Here is a 14,664-nt window from a genome sequence, read left to right on the forward strand (position 1 = left end):
CTTTTTTACTCACAGAACAGAAGCAGCTCAATTAACCTCTGGAGGTCTCTGTGTCGTGCCCTCTGGGATGGAGCTCATAAAAATAATGGCTTTTATAACCTTTTTCCTGGTCCCAGGTCAGCTCCTCTGTGAAGGACCCAGGTGCTCTCCTCATGGATTTTCCCCCTGCATGCTCAGGAATTACTTGACCCCAAGACTGCACTTGTACTCGAAATAAATCAATATTTAATATTTTAAAAGTTCTTTGAACAGTATTTTACAGATCAGTACAGACTTTACACAGGTTTGGTGAGGCTGCACATATGTACAAAGATGACCTGAAAGAACCTCGCAATTCTTTCCTTTCCAGAAAGCATGAGAGGTCAAAACCTTGGCCAGGATTATGAGTCCTTAGAGTTTGTGCTTGGTTTTCTCTCTGAGATGGAAATCCCATTCTCCAGTATTCCTGGAGGGCCAGTTGAAACCAGAGAGGTTTATATCATACCAGTGGTAGGGATATATTTAGCCACAGATATCAAGATCACAAATGTTTTGACAGAATAAGGTGCTATTTTAAAGTATTGAACAAAAATAACCAGTTGTCAAATTTCAGCCCCATGGAAGAAAATACACACAGAAACCAATCTGGGAAATGAAAAGTCAGTGAGAAAACTTATTCCAAGTGCAAGGGAAGAGAGAGTAAAATCTGTTTCTGATCCCTTGAGCCTATTTGGACTTCAAATAGCGATGCAGAGAAGTGCACAGCAGTGACCTCAGTGGTCCTGCATCACCCTGTGAGGGAGGAGACAGCCCAGCATGACCTGGCAGCACCACGGTGTCCTTGCCAAGTCTGTGCTGAGAGTGAGGGATGGCCACTGCTCCATGCAGGAAGAGGTGGGTGCTCCTGGAGTCGGTGCATGGCTGGGCAAAGTGGGTCCTTGCTGGGAGTCCAGACTGGCTCTGCCTCGTGGTGGAACCAGAGTGACTGTTCATGTTCAGTGGTTGCTTCACCCCACCATGAGGGTCTGTTCTTGGAGTGCACAAGGCAACACCATCCTTGGGATTGTTGATTCAAGTAGAAGGATGAAGCTCAGAGGTCTCAGGAGCGTGTTCATGTCTCGTATTTGCTCATCTCTGGCCGCTGGCAGAAGTTGCACCCAACTGATGAGGACACCAGAGAGCCAGCAAGGACCATGATGTTCACCCCTGGGGTGTTCCCAAGGGTGTGACACCCCCACTCCAAGGATGTCACCAAGCTGTCCCCAACAGGCAGTGGGAGCAGAAAGCAGGAGCAGCAGCCAGCAGGGCCAGGATCAAATCAATGGCACAGGAGGGATCCCCCAAACACTTCCAGGAGGGATATGGTGGCATCCAGCAGACAAACCTGACTCACACTCCCTTGAGACAACTGAAGCCCCTGGGAGTTCTGCCCCTTTTCCTGGCAGATTTAACCTCAAATGGCACTGTTGTTGTGCCACCAGCCCTTGGGGACAGAGCCCAGCCTTGTTCTAACTCTTGCTAAGAGCTCCTGTTTTCTGCAGGATCAAGGGACCCACTGAACTGATCACACTGTGGTTGAGCCCTGCAGGCCCCCAGCAGCATCAGGGGCCCCCTTCAGCCATTTCACATGCCCTCAGCATCAAGATCCTGCAGCAGGCAACATGCTCTTCTGCCTGTTTATCTCCAGCACAACCTCCAAAAACTATCAAGAAACAGCTTGAGGGCTATAAAACCTGGAAAGGTTTTCATGGTCTTATTTTTCGGCTCATGGGGTCAGAACACCTCTAAATACCCCCAAATATTGCACATTTCTGTACCTACAGCCCTGCAGAGAGAAGGAAGAGGGTGGAATGGGGAGGGATCTCAAATCTTTTTGCCACCTGCAAGTGTCAGTAGTGGCTTTGGTGCTGGTTCTTTATCAAAGGTGCCTCTTCAGGTGAGCTTAAGGCAATCCTAGTGGTTTCCCTGGTCCTTCCCTCCCTCCTCGAAGTTCAGTGTGGTTCCTGATGTATCTCCAGCAGCTGTTGAGGATTCAGCCTCTGGGGTGTCTCCAGCAAACAGTGCAGGAAGCAAGGCCATGGGCTGAGCAGGGAGTACTCGTGGGTGAATGCTGAAATTCTGCAGAAATTGGAAACTCCCCTCCTGCAGGTCCTGGATGTACATTAAACACATGGATATTCCATGCCTTGGAATGGCCTATTGCACTCAATTCAGTGGAACACACACACAGAGCAGTTTATAGCCCATGCTGGGGGTTTGCTGGGCTGCAGCTGGTTGTTCTGCTCTGCTTGTCTGCAAGACACTCAACCTTCAGAATTTAAAGGAAACTTTGAGAAAATCTGAGGTCTCCACCTCCAAAGAACAATCCTGAGCATCCTCAACCTGTTACAGGAGAAATGACATTGGCTGGGTGACCTGTAACTCCACACAGACTGAAGGACACCTACCACCACTCAGCCAAGGACATTCATTTTCCAAAACAGCCTCCCATGGGTTCAGTTCTCCCACCCCAGATCCCCCTGGTCTTGCAGTCACTGTCAAAAACAGCCAAAGCACCATTTGCTGGCAGGAAAATATTCCTGTCCTTGCCTTGCCCTCTTCACCCACGGGTTGCCAGTTGGCTGAACCATGTGGAGATCTCAAGGAAACCACTTTCCTCCCATGGCTGAGGAACCCTGAGAGATACCAGAGCACACCACCAATATTCCCATTTCCCACGACGGGCTGAGCCCAGGTCAGGAGCAGCTCAGCCACCACACGAACACTTCAGCTGCAGGATGCCTTGGACAAGCATGGCTGGGTGTCCAAAGGAGGACAGTCAGCTCCCTTTTCCTGAGCCCATATTGGTGTTGGATGGGAGTCTGGTCTGGAAGGACACAGGGGTCTTCAAGGCAGTGCTCCACTGAAGGTGGCAATGGGTAAACACAGGAGAGAGTGGAACTCAGAGGGGTCCTGGGCAGGCAGAGAGGACCTTCTCAGTGCAAAGGGATCACTGTCCCTGGGTTTGTAGCACACGGAGATCTCACACCTGCAAGGAAACAAACAGAAGCCAAGATCTAAGTAAGGTGTGTGGCTGAGAGTCCCAGTCCTCAGGTGCAACAGGAACATCTGCAGACAAACAGCTGGCTCAGATGGGGAACTACAGCAGAACCCATCCATAAAGAGTATTTTCTGAAACCCATTGGAAAAACAAGGAATTTTTCACACCTCCAAGATTTAGGGAGAGGAAAGGAGCAACTTTACCATTTCATGCACTGAACTCTACTATCCCCTGAGTTTCACAACAAAGAATTTAGAGAAACACTTTTCTCTTTGGGATTATCTAAGAGATAAGACCTCAAATACTTCTCTGTCGGAGGGAGCATAACTTTGCAGAGTTCTGCTCAGTCTGAGGGACAAATTACAATGTTTGTACATTTTTAAAACCTGTGGATCAGCTGGTTTGATCTCTTGTGCTCATGGAAGTATTTTGCCTACAGTGAGATTTCAAATTCCACCACATGGGAAGCCTGTTTGGTGCCCTGAGGAGAAGACCCAATGAACAATTCCTGATCTATCCCAGACTCTCCCAAGACTATCATGAGTTCCTTCTGCAATGGGGATGCCAAAGACAGGGAAGGACCCAAGTGAGGTTTAGAAGTTGAAGGGTCTGCTCATATACCCAGTGCTCTTCAAACACCTCATTTATCTCATGTAGCCTCTGGTTTATGATGGATCTTGCTGAAAGAGCTGTTTTTAGGGCTGAAGAGTTGACTGGGGCCTTCATGAAGGTAAACTCCTGCTGAGATCTGAGCAGGACTATCCATCCCACCTGGCAGACACACCATGGTGCTCAGGACCTCATCCCCCCCACGCTTCACAGACAAGTCCTACTCACAGGATGCACCATCCCAGGAGTGCCACACTGCAGTTCCTACCTGGTTACACTCTGCAGGATCTTCTGCTCATCCTGGTCCAGGCACACGGCGAAGGAGGACTGGACACCAATAATCTGAACCTTGTCTACTTTTATTTGGGACACACTGATCTGCTGAGAGAAAAGGAGTTGGGGTGAGGGAGGGGTGCTGGGCTCAGGGCATTTCCCTGTGCAGGTCTGGGGGCCACCAGCAAACAGATCCCCCAAGAAACTGCTCTCTCTGGCCCTGCTGCCCTCCCAGCTGGGTCAGCCAACCTCATCTTACCAAGAGTAGAAGCACCATGATTAGAGTTACCTGATTGAAACTTTTTTTGGATTTGGAGTTCTGCCTTTTGACCACCTCTGTCATGGTTAAGTTGAGACATTCTGTCTTTGAGGCTGTAACAAAAGAAAACTGCAATCAACTGGGGTTTCTGGACCACTGGTGAGAACCCAACAGGTCCCTCCACACCTCAAAGCACCCCAGGGCCAGTGGTTCCACCAGGAGAACACCACTGATGGGAGAAATGCAGTACAGTTCCAGCTTTCCTTCCCTCAGGCTAATCCACGTGGAGAGCAAGCAACAGGGACACAGAGGGAAGAGGACATTTAACTATCTTAGGACCCAAACAGGAGAAAAAACATTGTCCATCATCATGAGGAAATTTTAGCTCTCCCAACTTGGAGATGCTTCTTCATGCCTGGAATTACAGTGACATCCTGTGGTCAAACTGCTGAATGTGAAAACCAGCAGAGATCATTCAGGGGACCAGATCTCTCTTAGAAAGAAGGAGACCCATGAAGTTTCTCCTCAGAGTAGAGCTGAGGACACCCCCTGATGCAAACCCACAGCACTGGCAGCACAGGTGAAGCTCATGAACTAGAGCAGAAACAACCAACTCCAAGTATAGAGGAGGTCAGAAACTAATTCCTGCTGGTTTTTCTCCCAGAGTTGTCTACATGGCTTCATGGATGGGGCAGCAAGAGGGGAGAGAGAGGGATAGAGGCTTGGGTGGACCTCCATGGAACATGTAGGGGATGTCTCCTGTTTGGTAGATCTCCCATTTGCCCTGACTATTCTGCTCACAAACCAGACATCTGCCAGGCACAAAGAACATGAGGAAAAAGGAACTAAAATTGCCTCAGTTTACTCAGTTTACTCTGAATGCCAAAACAGCAGTTTTTAAGCATGAATAAACAGATCTCTTCACTCTTGTGACCAGTGATGAGACTGGAGTAAACAGCTGGAGCTGAGTCAGGGGAGGTTTAGGTTGGATCTCAGGAAAAGATTGGTCAGGCACTGAGCAGGCTCCCCAGGGCAGTAGACACAGCCCCAAGGCTGACAGAGCTCCAGGAGTGTTTGGACAATGCTCTCAAGCACATGGTGGGACATATTTTGTGATTCTATTGCTTCTAAATACACACATGGACTAAAAGTCTCAGTGCCTTTAAAAGGCTCAAAGCTTTGCTGGAAACCTGATTAGAAAAAAGACTTATGAAGCCAACCCACATAGCAGGCAGCTATCTCTGAGCTGCAGGAAGGGAACCAGGCTGAAGCACCAGCTTAGCAGGAGCCTGCTGAAAGCTGGCTGGGAGACACGACTGCTGTGGATGTAGGACAAGCACCTCACCTTGGTCCTGCTTCTTCTAACATCAGTTGTTCCTCCTTACTAAACAACTGTTGCTCTGGAAAGCACCTCTCTCCAGTGATCACCCTGCTGTTGGGATCATCCCAGCCCCATCCCTAATGGATATTCCATTTTCCAGCTGGAAGCTTTAGGACAGTGGGACATAAAATTCCCTTTGTCCCTGATGTGGTGCTAAAGGACAGCCAAGGACTACAAGATGCCCCAGGGAACACCAGGCACCTCCCAGGTATCTCCTGCATTCACACAGCCCTCATTTGCTCCAGCCAGAAGATCTATGCTGTCCTCCTCCTCCAGCCCACTGTTCCCTAGGCACAGCCACCTCCACTCACCAAGTTCTTCATACTTCTTGCAGGCTTTGCTAAGGTTGACAGATGTGCAGACCTTCTCGACATCATTCCAGTGACTTCTTCCACTGACAGCTGTCTACAGGGATCAAACAGAGCCCAGCAGAGAGAATCAGAATCATTTAGGTTGAAAAAGACCTTTAAGATCATCAAGTCCAACTCTAAAACCAACACTGCCAAGCCTAACAGTAAACCATGCCCTTAAGCACCACACCTTTAGCACCATGTCTTTTAAGTACCCCCAGAGATGGTGACTCAAACACTGACTTGGGCAGCCTGTGCCAGGGCTTGACAACCCTTTCAGTGGAGAAATATTTCCTAGGATCCAATCTGAAGTCCGATGGTACATTTCCTTTTGTCCTGTCCCTTATTCCCTGGTGCAGAGCCCAACCCTCCCCCGGCTCCCTCCTCCTGTCAGGGAGTTACAGAGAGCCAGAAGGTCCCCCCTGAGCCTCTTTTTCTCCAGGCTGAGTCCCCCTCCCAGCTCCTTCAGCTGCTCCTGGTGCTCCAGACCCTTTCCCAGCTCTTCTCCTTTCTCTGGACTCGCTCCAGCACCTCAGTGTCCTTATTCTTGTGAGGGGACCAAAACTGACCCCATGATTCGAGGAGTCTCAGCAGTGCCCAGCACAGGGGGCCTGGTCCTGCTGCCACAAGCCAGGTGCCATTGGCATTCTTGGCCACCTGGGCTCATATTCAACCACTGTCAACCAGTACCCCCAGGTCCTTTCCCACCAGCAGCTTTCCAGCCACTCTGCCCCCAGCCTGGAGATGAGCTCAGTTGGTTAAAACTTGGTTGTAATAACGCCAAGGTCATGGGTTCAATCCCCTGTGTGGGCCATTGACTTAAGAGTTGGACTCCATGATCCTTGTGGGTCCCTTCCAACTCAGAATAGTCTGTGATTTTCATAGTCTGTGATTTTGGAGCATTACATGGGGCTTTTGTGACCCAAGGACAGATGCCACACTCCAGGCTGATGTCACCCTACCTCCCATTCCACACCATCCCTGTGGGCTGGCTCACATCTGGATTTGCCTGGAGCTGCACAAAGTTTGAGTAGGCATTAAAATGCATTTAACCTTGGATCCACAAAAAAATTGCCCAGGGAAAACCACTGAATAACTGGAGAGCAACCAATAAAACAGGAATACTGCTGTGCCCAGGCCAAGACTGCTCCCTGGGAGCAAAGTCCACCTGTGTAAAGTGGCACTGAGAGCACAGCCAGTCCATGGAAGCTGGCTGCACATTCCCTGTTTTACTGGGCTGAACAGGAGTGGAAAGGCACCTCCAATTAGGCACTAAATAGACAATTAGCTTGAATTTGGCTTGGGTTTGAGCTCCTCCAGCAGACTGTCAGCCTTGCCTCTCTCAGCCCTCAGGTGAGACCTGCCAGCCCAGCACAGAGGTGGTTTCTGCCCCGTTTGAGTCCCACACACTCACCTTGCTGTAGGCAATCTGTAGTGTTAGTGGGATTGCTTCCCTGTCTCCATCTATGCCCAGCCTTTTGCTGCCTGGACCTGCACAAAACAAGGAGCAAATGTCACACAGTGGCTTTTTATCCCCATCCTTCACTGGCTACTGATACAGCAGCACACTCAGTACGTACAGAAAGAGGGGAAAATGGTTTGCTGAACACAGCTGTGGAGCAAAAAGGCAAAAAAGAAAGAAAAGGTGGCTTCAAAGCTGCCAGAAAGCAATTAATCTAGTACAGAAATTCCAACACAAAGCACCACAAGCCACTCTGCAGAACTGAAAGAGGCACTGGCTAAGCTGGTGCAGAGGGGTCAGTGCTCCAGGGAAAACACAAAGCAATAAAAGGCCACATTGCTAACCCAGCTCCTGTTTTTCCAGGCATATTTCTGCCCACATTAAATTAGCCTTGAAATACTGTGCCTGGCACTTCCTAACTCTTTTTCTCCACACTCTGGATAATTTTTTGCAGATGTCAAGTGGTGTTTTGCCAGACAACCCAGGGGAAAAACATCAGAGTCAGGACTGGTGGTTTCAAGAGTTGGTGGGAAGAGGTCTTGGCCAAGCCTGTATTTTGGGGCAGTGGGGTGGTGACACTTCTTAGGGGGGATATTTTATGAGCTCTGTTTAGAAAGACAAGGTGAGATCACAGAAAAGCAGTTGGTTAACAGCATGAAGCAGAGTGCTGAGGTGCAGTATTGTGGGTTGGCCATGAGAGGTCTGTGTGAGCTGCACTGCACCACAGCACCACGTCCTGGGCACCCAGGATGAGCTGGAAACCACCCTGGAAGATGTTCCTGCCATTGCTGCTTCTCTCCAATACTATAATTTTACAATTTCTAACATAAAAGTACATGCAGGAAGGCTCCAGGCACAGACACAAACCTTGCTTTGCCCAGTAAACTAAGGAAATAGAAATATGGCTTTTATAAATACTATTCCTGGACAACACACAAACAGAAAGCAGCAAAAAGAAAAGATGTAAAGCTGCATTTGCCCAGGTGTTGATGAGGGGAAGGAAATGGGCTTGAAGCTGTTTTATTGTAAACCCATTTTAAAGTTAACAGTAGCAAAACCAACAAGGCATTGCTATGGCTTTGCTCCTGAAGAGAAATTCAAGTTTGAATGCTCCACTTTCAAATTAGTGAAGAGCTGGCTGGATCTTTGCTCAGCCTGAGTCAGACACTGTCGTTGCAATTCGTTGTGTCAGACAAAGGGACACAGGTTGAAAGTGTCACAAGCCGATTTATTAAACTACGTAGAACACACTTAAAGAAAGAAACTAAAGAACTAAAGAAACTAAAAGCACTTACAAATTACAAGTTACACTATCTATATCCTAAATCTCACTTATGGTCAGCTTTCATAGGTTTATCACAGTGTCTATAGATTTTATTACAGCTTCTAATTGGATGTTACTCACTGTCCAGATGTACTTTTTTGTTTCATGAGAAATTATCTACACACATTCTATTCCATATCTTGCTCCTCTCAAATCTCTTCTTATCTCACTTTGTTTTAGTTATCTTGCCAGTTTTCTCACAGCTTTAATTATCTTTCACTGTTCCCAGCTGTGCAAGGAGGTACCATTCTACCCTAGGCCTGAAGCTGCCTGCAGCTTCAAAACTTTCATAATTCAAAAAACTTTTATAATCTTCACAAGATGCCTCTCAGAGCCCAACTCCCTCCTTCCCTTCCCCTCCCACCCTCGTGGTTTGCAGACCCCACAGTGGGTGGGGGGGTGCAGAAGCAGCTACAGACCTGATGCCTTGATGGCCCTTGTGGCTGCTGAGTGGCCCAGCTCCAGGGAATGGATGAAGACTTCGGTCATCTTTTCTCCCCCGATGAAGGTGAGCTGCCAGGAGGAGAAGAGTGAGGATGTGGTGGTGAGACCACCCAGCCTGTGCCAGCCAGTGTTCACCCCCCTCACTGCTTTCCACAGAAAACAGGGCAATTTGGGAAAATCCTTTCATGTTCTCAAAACACACCTTTCAACAGCTGCTTTGGGTGACACTTGTCTTTAGCTGCACTTCAGGCTGTTTTCAGAGACCACCAGCAAGTCAAACAACCCCAACTCCTAATTTTCACTTAAAGAAAACTCCACAGCCCACTGGAAAGAAACCCCATAATAAACCAACAGCAGGGTCTGGGCACTGCTTTGGGAGCACAAATCCCATGAAGAGCAGCAACTCTGCTCACCACAGCCCCAGTGCATCTGGGCCCATGCCACAGCACCAAACAGTTGCTGCAGACTCACATTCAACCTTCCCCACCACGTCTGCCCCAGGCACAGAGCAGGGTGTGGCAAACAGGCTTCATGGAGGGGCTTGGTTTGGGAAGCAGAGCACTGGAGAGACTTCCAGCAGTGTGAATAAGCTGCCAGCACTGACAGGCATTGATTTGTGTCATGGTGAAAGGTATTGGGATGGAAAACTGCTTGTGTGAGTTCAGGACTGTCTGGGCAGTACCTGCATGTTCTCAATCCCTGAGCCAGGAGTGTCAGTGTGGACACCGGGGGAGACTGAGCTCTGCCTCACCAGCATGTGGTTGTGTGATACCCACACTGCTTCACAGGCAGGTCCCAACATGGTGGCACAGAAAGACCCTCCTTTTCCCCTCAGAAGATGGGGCTGAGCCCCTTTGCCTACCTCTGTCTGGTAGAGCTGCAGCAGGACAGGGCGCGTAGCGAAGCGGCAGTAGTAGAGGATCATGTCTGCCAGGATGGGCAGCTGCTCCTGAGAGTCCTCCTGGGGCTCAGCCTCTGGTTTGGCAGACTGTGGTGGGACAGTAAGTTGGTATGTGGTACCTACACCCCAGGACTGTCCATCCCCATTCCACTGGACACAAAAATCCTCCTTCTGACCACCAAGAATCCCTCATCTTCATCCTGTGCCCATGTAGCACAGCCTCCTGCAGAGGACTGTGGTGGCCCAGTGCTAAGCAGAAGCTTGTCTGATCAGGTCCCCAGTTCCTCAGGACAGGAGAATGAGCCCTATCAGCTGGCACACACGTACCTGGCACAGGACGTCCATGGGCAGGTTCATCAGCCCAAGAACGTTGCGCTCGTACCATGGGTCCAACATGCCGATGTAGTGGGAGATGTCATTGGTGCTGCTCCCCATCCCAGCCAAGGTGGGATCCTGAAATCACACACACTGGGGTCACTTTGAGGGTCCCCCCAGGCTCCCCTCAGCCTGCCCTGCCACCCTCCTGGCACAGCACTCCTGGGGTCACGCTGAGCACTGGTGGCACCACAAGCCCTGCGGTGGGTGGGACACCTACCTGAGCCCTGAGCTGTGGGTCCCCCAGGGATGGGGAGGGATGATGCATCAGGGGCGTCGATGGAGCCAAGCAGCTCCTCTTCACGGGCACGTAGAAAAACTGCAGCTTGAAGTACCTTGTCAGCAAGGGGCAGGTGCTCTCCTTGAGCCTGAAAGAAGGGGGAGAGGGCTGGGTGAGCAGAGCAGCTGGGATGTCCCAGCAGGGCCAGGTCCCCCAGCTCAGACCCCGCACCACCCGCTCACCTGAGGTTGCTGTAGGCTCGGGCCACTTTCCCTGAGATGCGGTCGGAGCCGAACACCACGACACGCAGCGTGGACACCTTGGTGTCCTCGTCGTAGCTGAGGAAGGGCCGGCGGGGCAGGCTGAGGTGCCGTGGGGCCAGCAGGGCCGGCAGGCGCTGGCCCAGCACGTGCTGTGGCAGCGAGTGCGCGCGCCGGGAGCGCGCCGGGACGGGCTGCTTGGCCGGTGCCGTGCACAGGCTCCCGGCACGGCGCAGCGGCAGCGACAGCGACCCTGGGTCTGGGCAGTCCCTCAGGTCCCTCCTCAACACCAGCAGGCTCTTGCTCTTGAACAGTTTGTAGATCTTGTTGGTCAGTGTTTGCCTGTATTTGTGATGAGTCTTGTCCACCTTCAGCTCCGTCCTCCCCACCATGTCCAGGGAGTTCTCATCGCTGTCCTCTGCGTACCCACTGTCCATGCAGTCCTTCAGACTGGAGACAAACGACTTCAGGGACTTTCTGGAGACCACAGTCAGCTCTGAGATGGAGTCCTTGGAGGAGGTGAAGAGGGACATCCGTGAGGACTTAGATGCCTCCTCTGAGAGCACAGAGTACACAGAGTCACTGGAAATGGCACAGAGAGGGGAAAGCAGCGAGTCCCGCTCAGGGGAACAGCCATCGGTTTCCACATCCTCCTCCTCCTCTTCATCCTCCTCCTCATTCTCTGAGGCCATGGGCTCAACAACACTGCACTCTTTGCTGAGGACATCATTGAGGATATCTGCAAGGCAACCAGAGGGAGATCACGTCCACCATGGTCTCCAGAACCACTGCAAATGTGATGACCTCAGACAACACCTCCATTCATTACAGCCAACACTCTCTTCAATCCTGCTGTTTCAAATAAGGAGCTGGAAACCTTCTTCTGAATGTTTTCAGATTTCCATGAAGTGCTCAGATGCAACGCAAAACAAAACGTATTTCTCTCTCTGAGGTCACATTCTGTTTGGGTTCTCAGGAGGCAAATACCACATGGATGTCTGCTTCCTTCCTACACACCTTCCACAAAGTGCTCATGTCTGATCCAGGTTTAACCAGAAGGCAGGAGAAAAGCCAGGTATTTGGCTGATCAACCCCCAGACTGACCCACTGTGGCTTCCTAGCAAGGCTGGAATCACTGCAAAGGCTGAGTCAAAGCTCTGCTCCAGCTTGTTGGGGTCAGCAGGCAATGAACACTGAACATTCACAGGAACACACAAAAGGTCTTCCAGGAATGGGGAAGCTGGAGAGACCAGCTTGGCAGAAAGGGAACCCACTGCTTCCCCTCCAGAACTGCTGTGGCCAGGCTGAGAGCACAGCAAAGGCACTCACTCCTTTGGCCATCACTGCTGAGGGCGGGGAAGAGCTTTCACATCCAGCTGGTCTCAACTCCACAAAGTCTCAATATCTCAATGAGACCAGGCTTTTCTAGCAACAATTATTTCCAGGGCATGAGCAAGGTTTATTCCTTGGAGAGGAGGCTCCTACCAAACAAGGTCTCAAGCTACCAATACTCCCATGGACTTGGGTGCAATGAATCTATTCCATCTCCATGGAAGGCAAAACCCTGCCCAGGAGATAAAGTCCTGCATGATTTTACTCTAGAAAATTGTGTTTTGGGGCCACTAGTGTTCTGTGCCCTCTGGTTGGACAAGGGCTTTGCTTGGGATCACAGCAGGCATCACACCTGAGCTGACACCCACATCCTGCTCCATCCAGGGCACACTGGTACCCACTGGGTCACCTCTCCCTCCAGCACCAACAAGGTGTTATCAGCTCTTTCATGCACCCAGCTGGATATGGCAGCTCCAGCCAAGCTGAAACACTGCTCAGCCACCCCTGCAATGGGGAACAGAGGGCTGTGGTCTCATTGGGATGAGACCACCTCTCCACTCACCAAAGTTATCCTGGTCCCAGCTGTATGTGTAGCAGCGAGCAGCAGGGATGGGAATGGTGTGGAGCTTGCGGGGCTGAACCTCCCCTGGGAAGAGAAGAGGGAGAGGACTTAGTTCACAAGGACACCCAGGACCACCCCTGCCAGCTCTCCTGGCCAGTGGGAAATGCCACCCATCCCATGCCCATGTTTTGGGGAGCCAGGGTCATGCTGAGCACCAGCGATGCCAATCACATGCAAACGGATGAGGTAACATTTCACACCTATAAGAGCCATCAGACATCAGAGCTACCATCAGTTTCAATGTTTTCATCTCCCCCATACAGGCCGGATAACTTGTTTTGTTTCTGTTTAAATGAAACCATTTCTGCCTCATTGCGTGGTTACAAAATAGGACCCGAGTTGGTGCTTTTTTGTTGCAATTGTTTGACTCGCTTGAAACTCTGTGCAAATTGCTCAGGGGCTGAGCGTGCAGAAAACCCTGGAGAAAAGAGTGGCCTGGGGGGATTCTCACCGGTGATGGCAGGAAAGGAGGCGGCCCCAGCGATGTCCCTCAGCACAGCCTGGAGCCGCTCCCGGGCCAGCCCGGTGTTGTCGCTGGCGGCCGCGACCTCCTGCGCGTCGGCAGCACTGGAGTAGATCTCCGAGAGCTCTTCCAGAGTCTTGGACTGGGGGGGAAGAGCCAAGGGGAGAGATTAAGGGGGTCCCTCCACAGAGGCAACACACAAGTCCTTGGGCTAGACCATTAACTGGGGTAGCTCTCTCCCTCCACTACCCTCTACTCCCTTCAAGTCCCCCAAAACTTTTGTGAAGAAAATAAAAACATGTTTGAAAACGCCCAAGGGGTTTTCTTTATATTTTTTTGCCTCTCCTTCAAGTGTTTCTCTAAATCCTTTTGCTGTATTTCAAATCTGAGGGCCCTTCCTCTCCACACTTAAGGATGGACAAAGCAGTAACAGGGTAAAAGACAAGTTACCCCCTCCCACATACACTCCACAAAACACAAGTGCAGACCTCAGCTCTAACCTTAGAAGAGACAGGAAAGACATGCACTTTTCCTACAAGAAGTATTATCAAAACTTAATTTTCTTTTGCCAGTTAAGTACTATTTTTGTCAGGAAATCCAGCAGCCATCTGCATGAAAGCACTCCCAGTGGCATCCCCAAAGCTGGACCTCCCAAGCCTACCTTCAGGAGGTGGTGCAGGCTGTCCAGGTCACAGCAGGTGCCAAAGTTGGCCTGGTAGAGGTGCTGGAGGAGCACGATGAGCGTGGCGTGCTGTGGGTGCTCACTGGCACTCAGCCCCTCGGCGATGGACAGGAACTCGCTCTGCACCTCGGAGCGGTTGAGCAGCAGCACCGTCCTGGGGACAAGGGGACAGCAGTTAGGCTGGGCAGCCAGGCTTGGACACTGGTGGTGAGCCCAGCTGCCACTTGTCCTAACTGGATATGCAATGAAGTGGGGGTAGGACACGAGAGTGGCCCCTGAAGCATCTTCCTCCTGCAAGATGCAGGTCAGAGAAGAAGCTTTAAGGAGAACAGCCACATCCTTCATCTGCATCTTCGCTCTGGATCACAACATTAATATCCCCAGGCTTTGAATTCCCAAATCTGAAGCCCAGAAATCTTATGTTTCCATTCATGGACAACAGCCCTCAGTGTCCACTGAGAAAAATTAGTTCTGAATTAAGAATGTGCTGTGGTGTTCTTGGTTCTAGAAAGCTCAGGCAACAGGCACAAGCTTTCAACAAGCCCAAAGTTCAGAACTGGACTTGATGATCCTTGTGGGTCCCTTTCAACAGAGGATATTTTACGATTCTATGACTTGTGCCAGGTTTTCAGGGGGTTTTATGCAAACACTGTCAGTATGCTGGTGCTGCTGGGTGGGATACAGGTGC

The 14,664-nt window shown here is 50.6% G+C and overlaps 1 protein-coding gene across 5 annotated transcripts in view; it reads right to left on the bottom strand.

Annotated features, from left to right (window-relative positions):
* Positions 1-208: 208 nt before the first annotated feature.
* Positions 209-14,664, bottom strand: part of PIK3R5 (phosphoinositide-3-kinase regulatory subunit 5) — a 69,024-nt gene continuing 54,568 nt past the window's right edge. For 4 of the 5 annotated variants that reach the window (XM_071573831.1, XM_071573827.1, XM_071573828.1 and 1 more), the window contains exons 7-19: positions 13,956-14,130; positions 13,283-13,436; positions 12,772-12,855; positions 10,860-11,616; positions 10,618-10,765; positions 10,350-10,475; positions 9,984-10,109; positions 9,097-9,190; positions 7,306-7,382; positions 5,853-5,946; positions 4,191-4,273; positions 3,897-4,009; positions 209-3,007 (exon numbers count right to left, since the gene is read on the bottom strand). In XM_071573831.1, the coding sequence (XP_071429932.1) occupies positions 2,866-3,007; positions 3,897-4,009; positions 4,191-4,273; positions 5,853-5,946; positions 7,306-7,382; positions 9,097-9,190; positions 9,984-10,109; positions 10,350-10,475; positions 10,618-10,765; positions 10,860-11,616; positions 12,772-12,855; positions 13,283-13,436; positions 13,956-14,130 (2,173 nt within the window). In that variant the 3' untranslated portion in view covers positions 209-2,865. The remainder of the gene's footprint in view (positions 3,008-3,896; positions 4,010-4,190; positions 4,274-5,852; positions 5,947-7,305; positions 7,383-9,096; positions 9,191-9,983; positions 10,110-10,349; positions 10,476-10,617; positions 10,766-10,859; positions 11,617-12,771; positions 12,856-13,282; positions 13,437-13,955; positions 14,131-14,664) is intronic. The other variant, XM_071573830.1, reaches the window with a different exon arrangement.

The sequence above is a fragment of the Pithys albifrons genome, chromosome 19 (assembly GCF_047495875.1).
Source record: "Pithys albifrons albifrons isolate INPA30051 chromosome 19, PitAlb_v1, whole genome shotgun sequence".
Classification (NCBI taxonomy): Eukaryota; Metazoa; Chordata; class Aves; order Passeriformes; family Thamnophilidae; genus Pithys; species Pithys albifrons.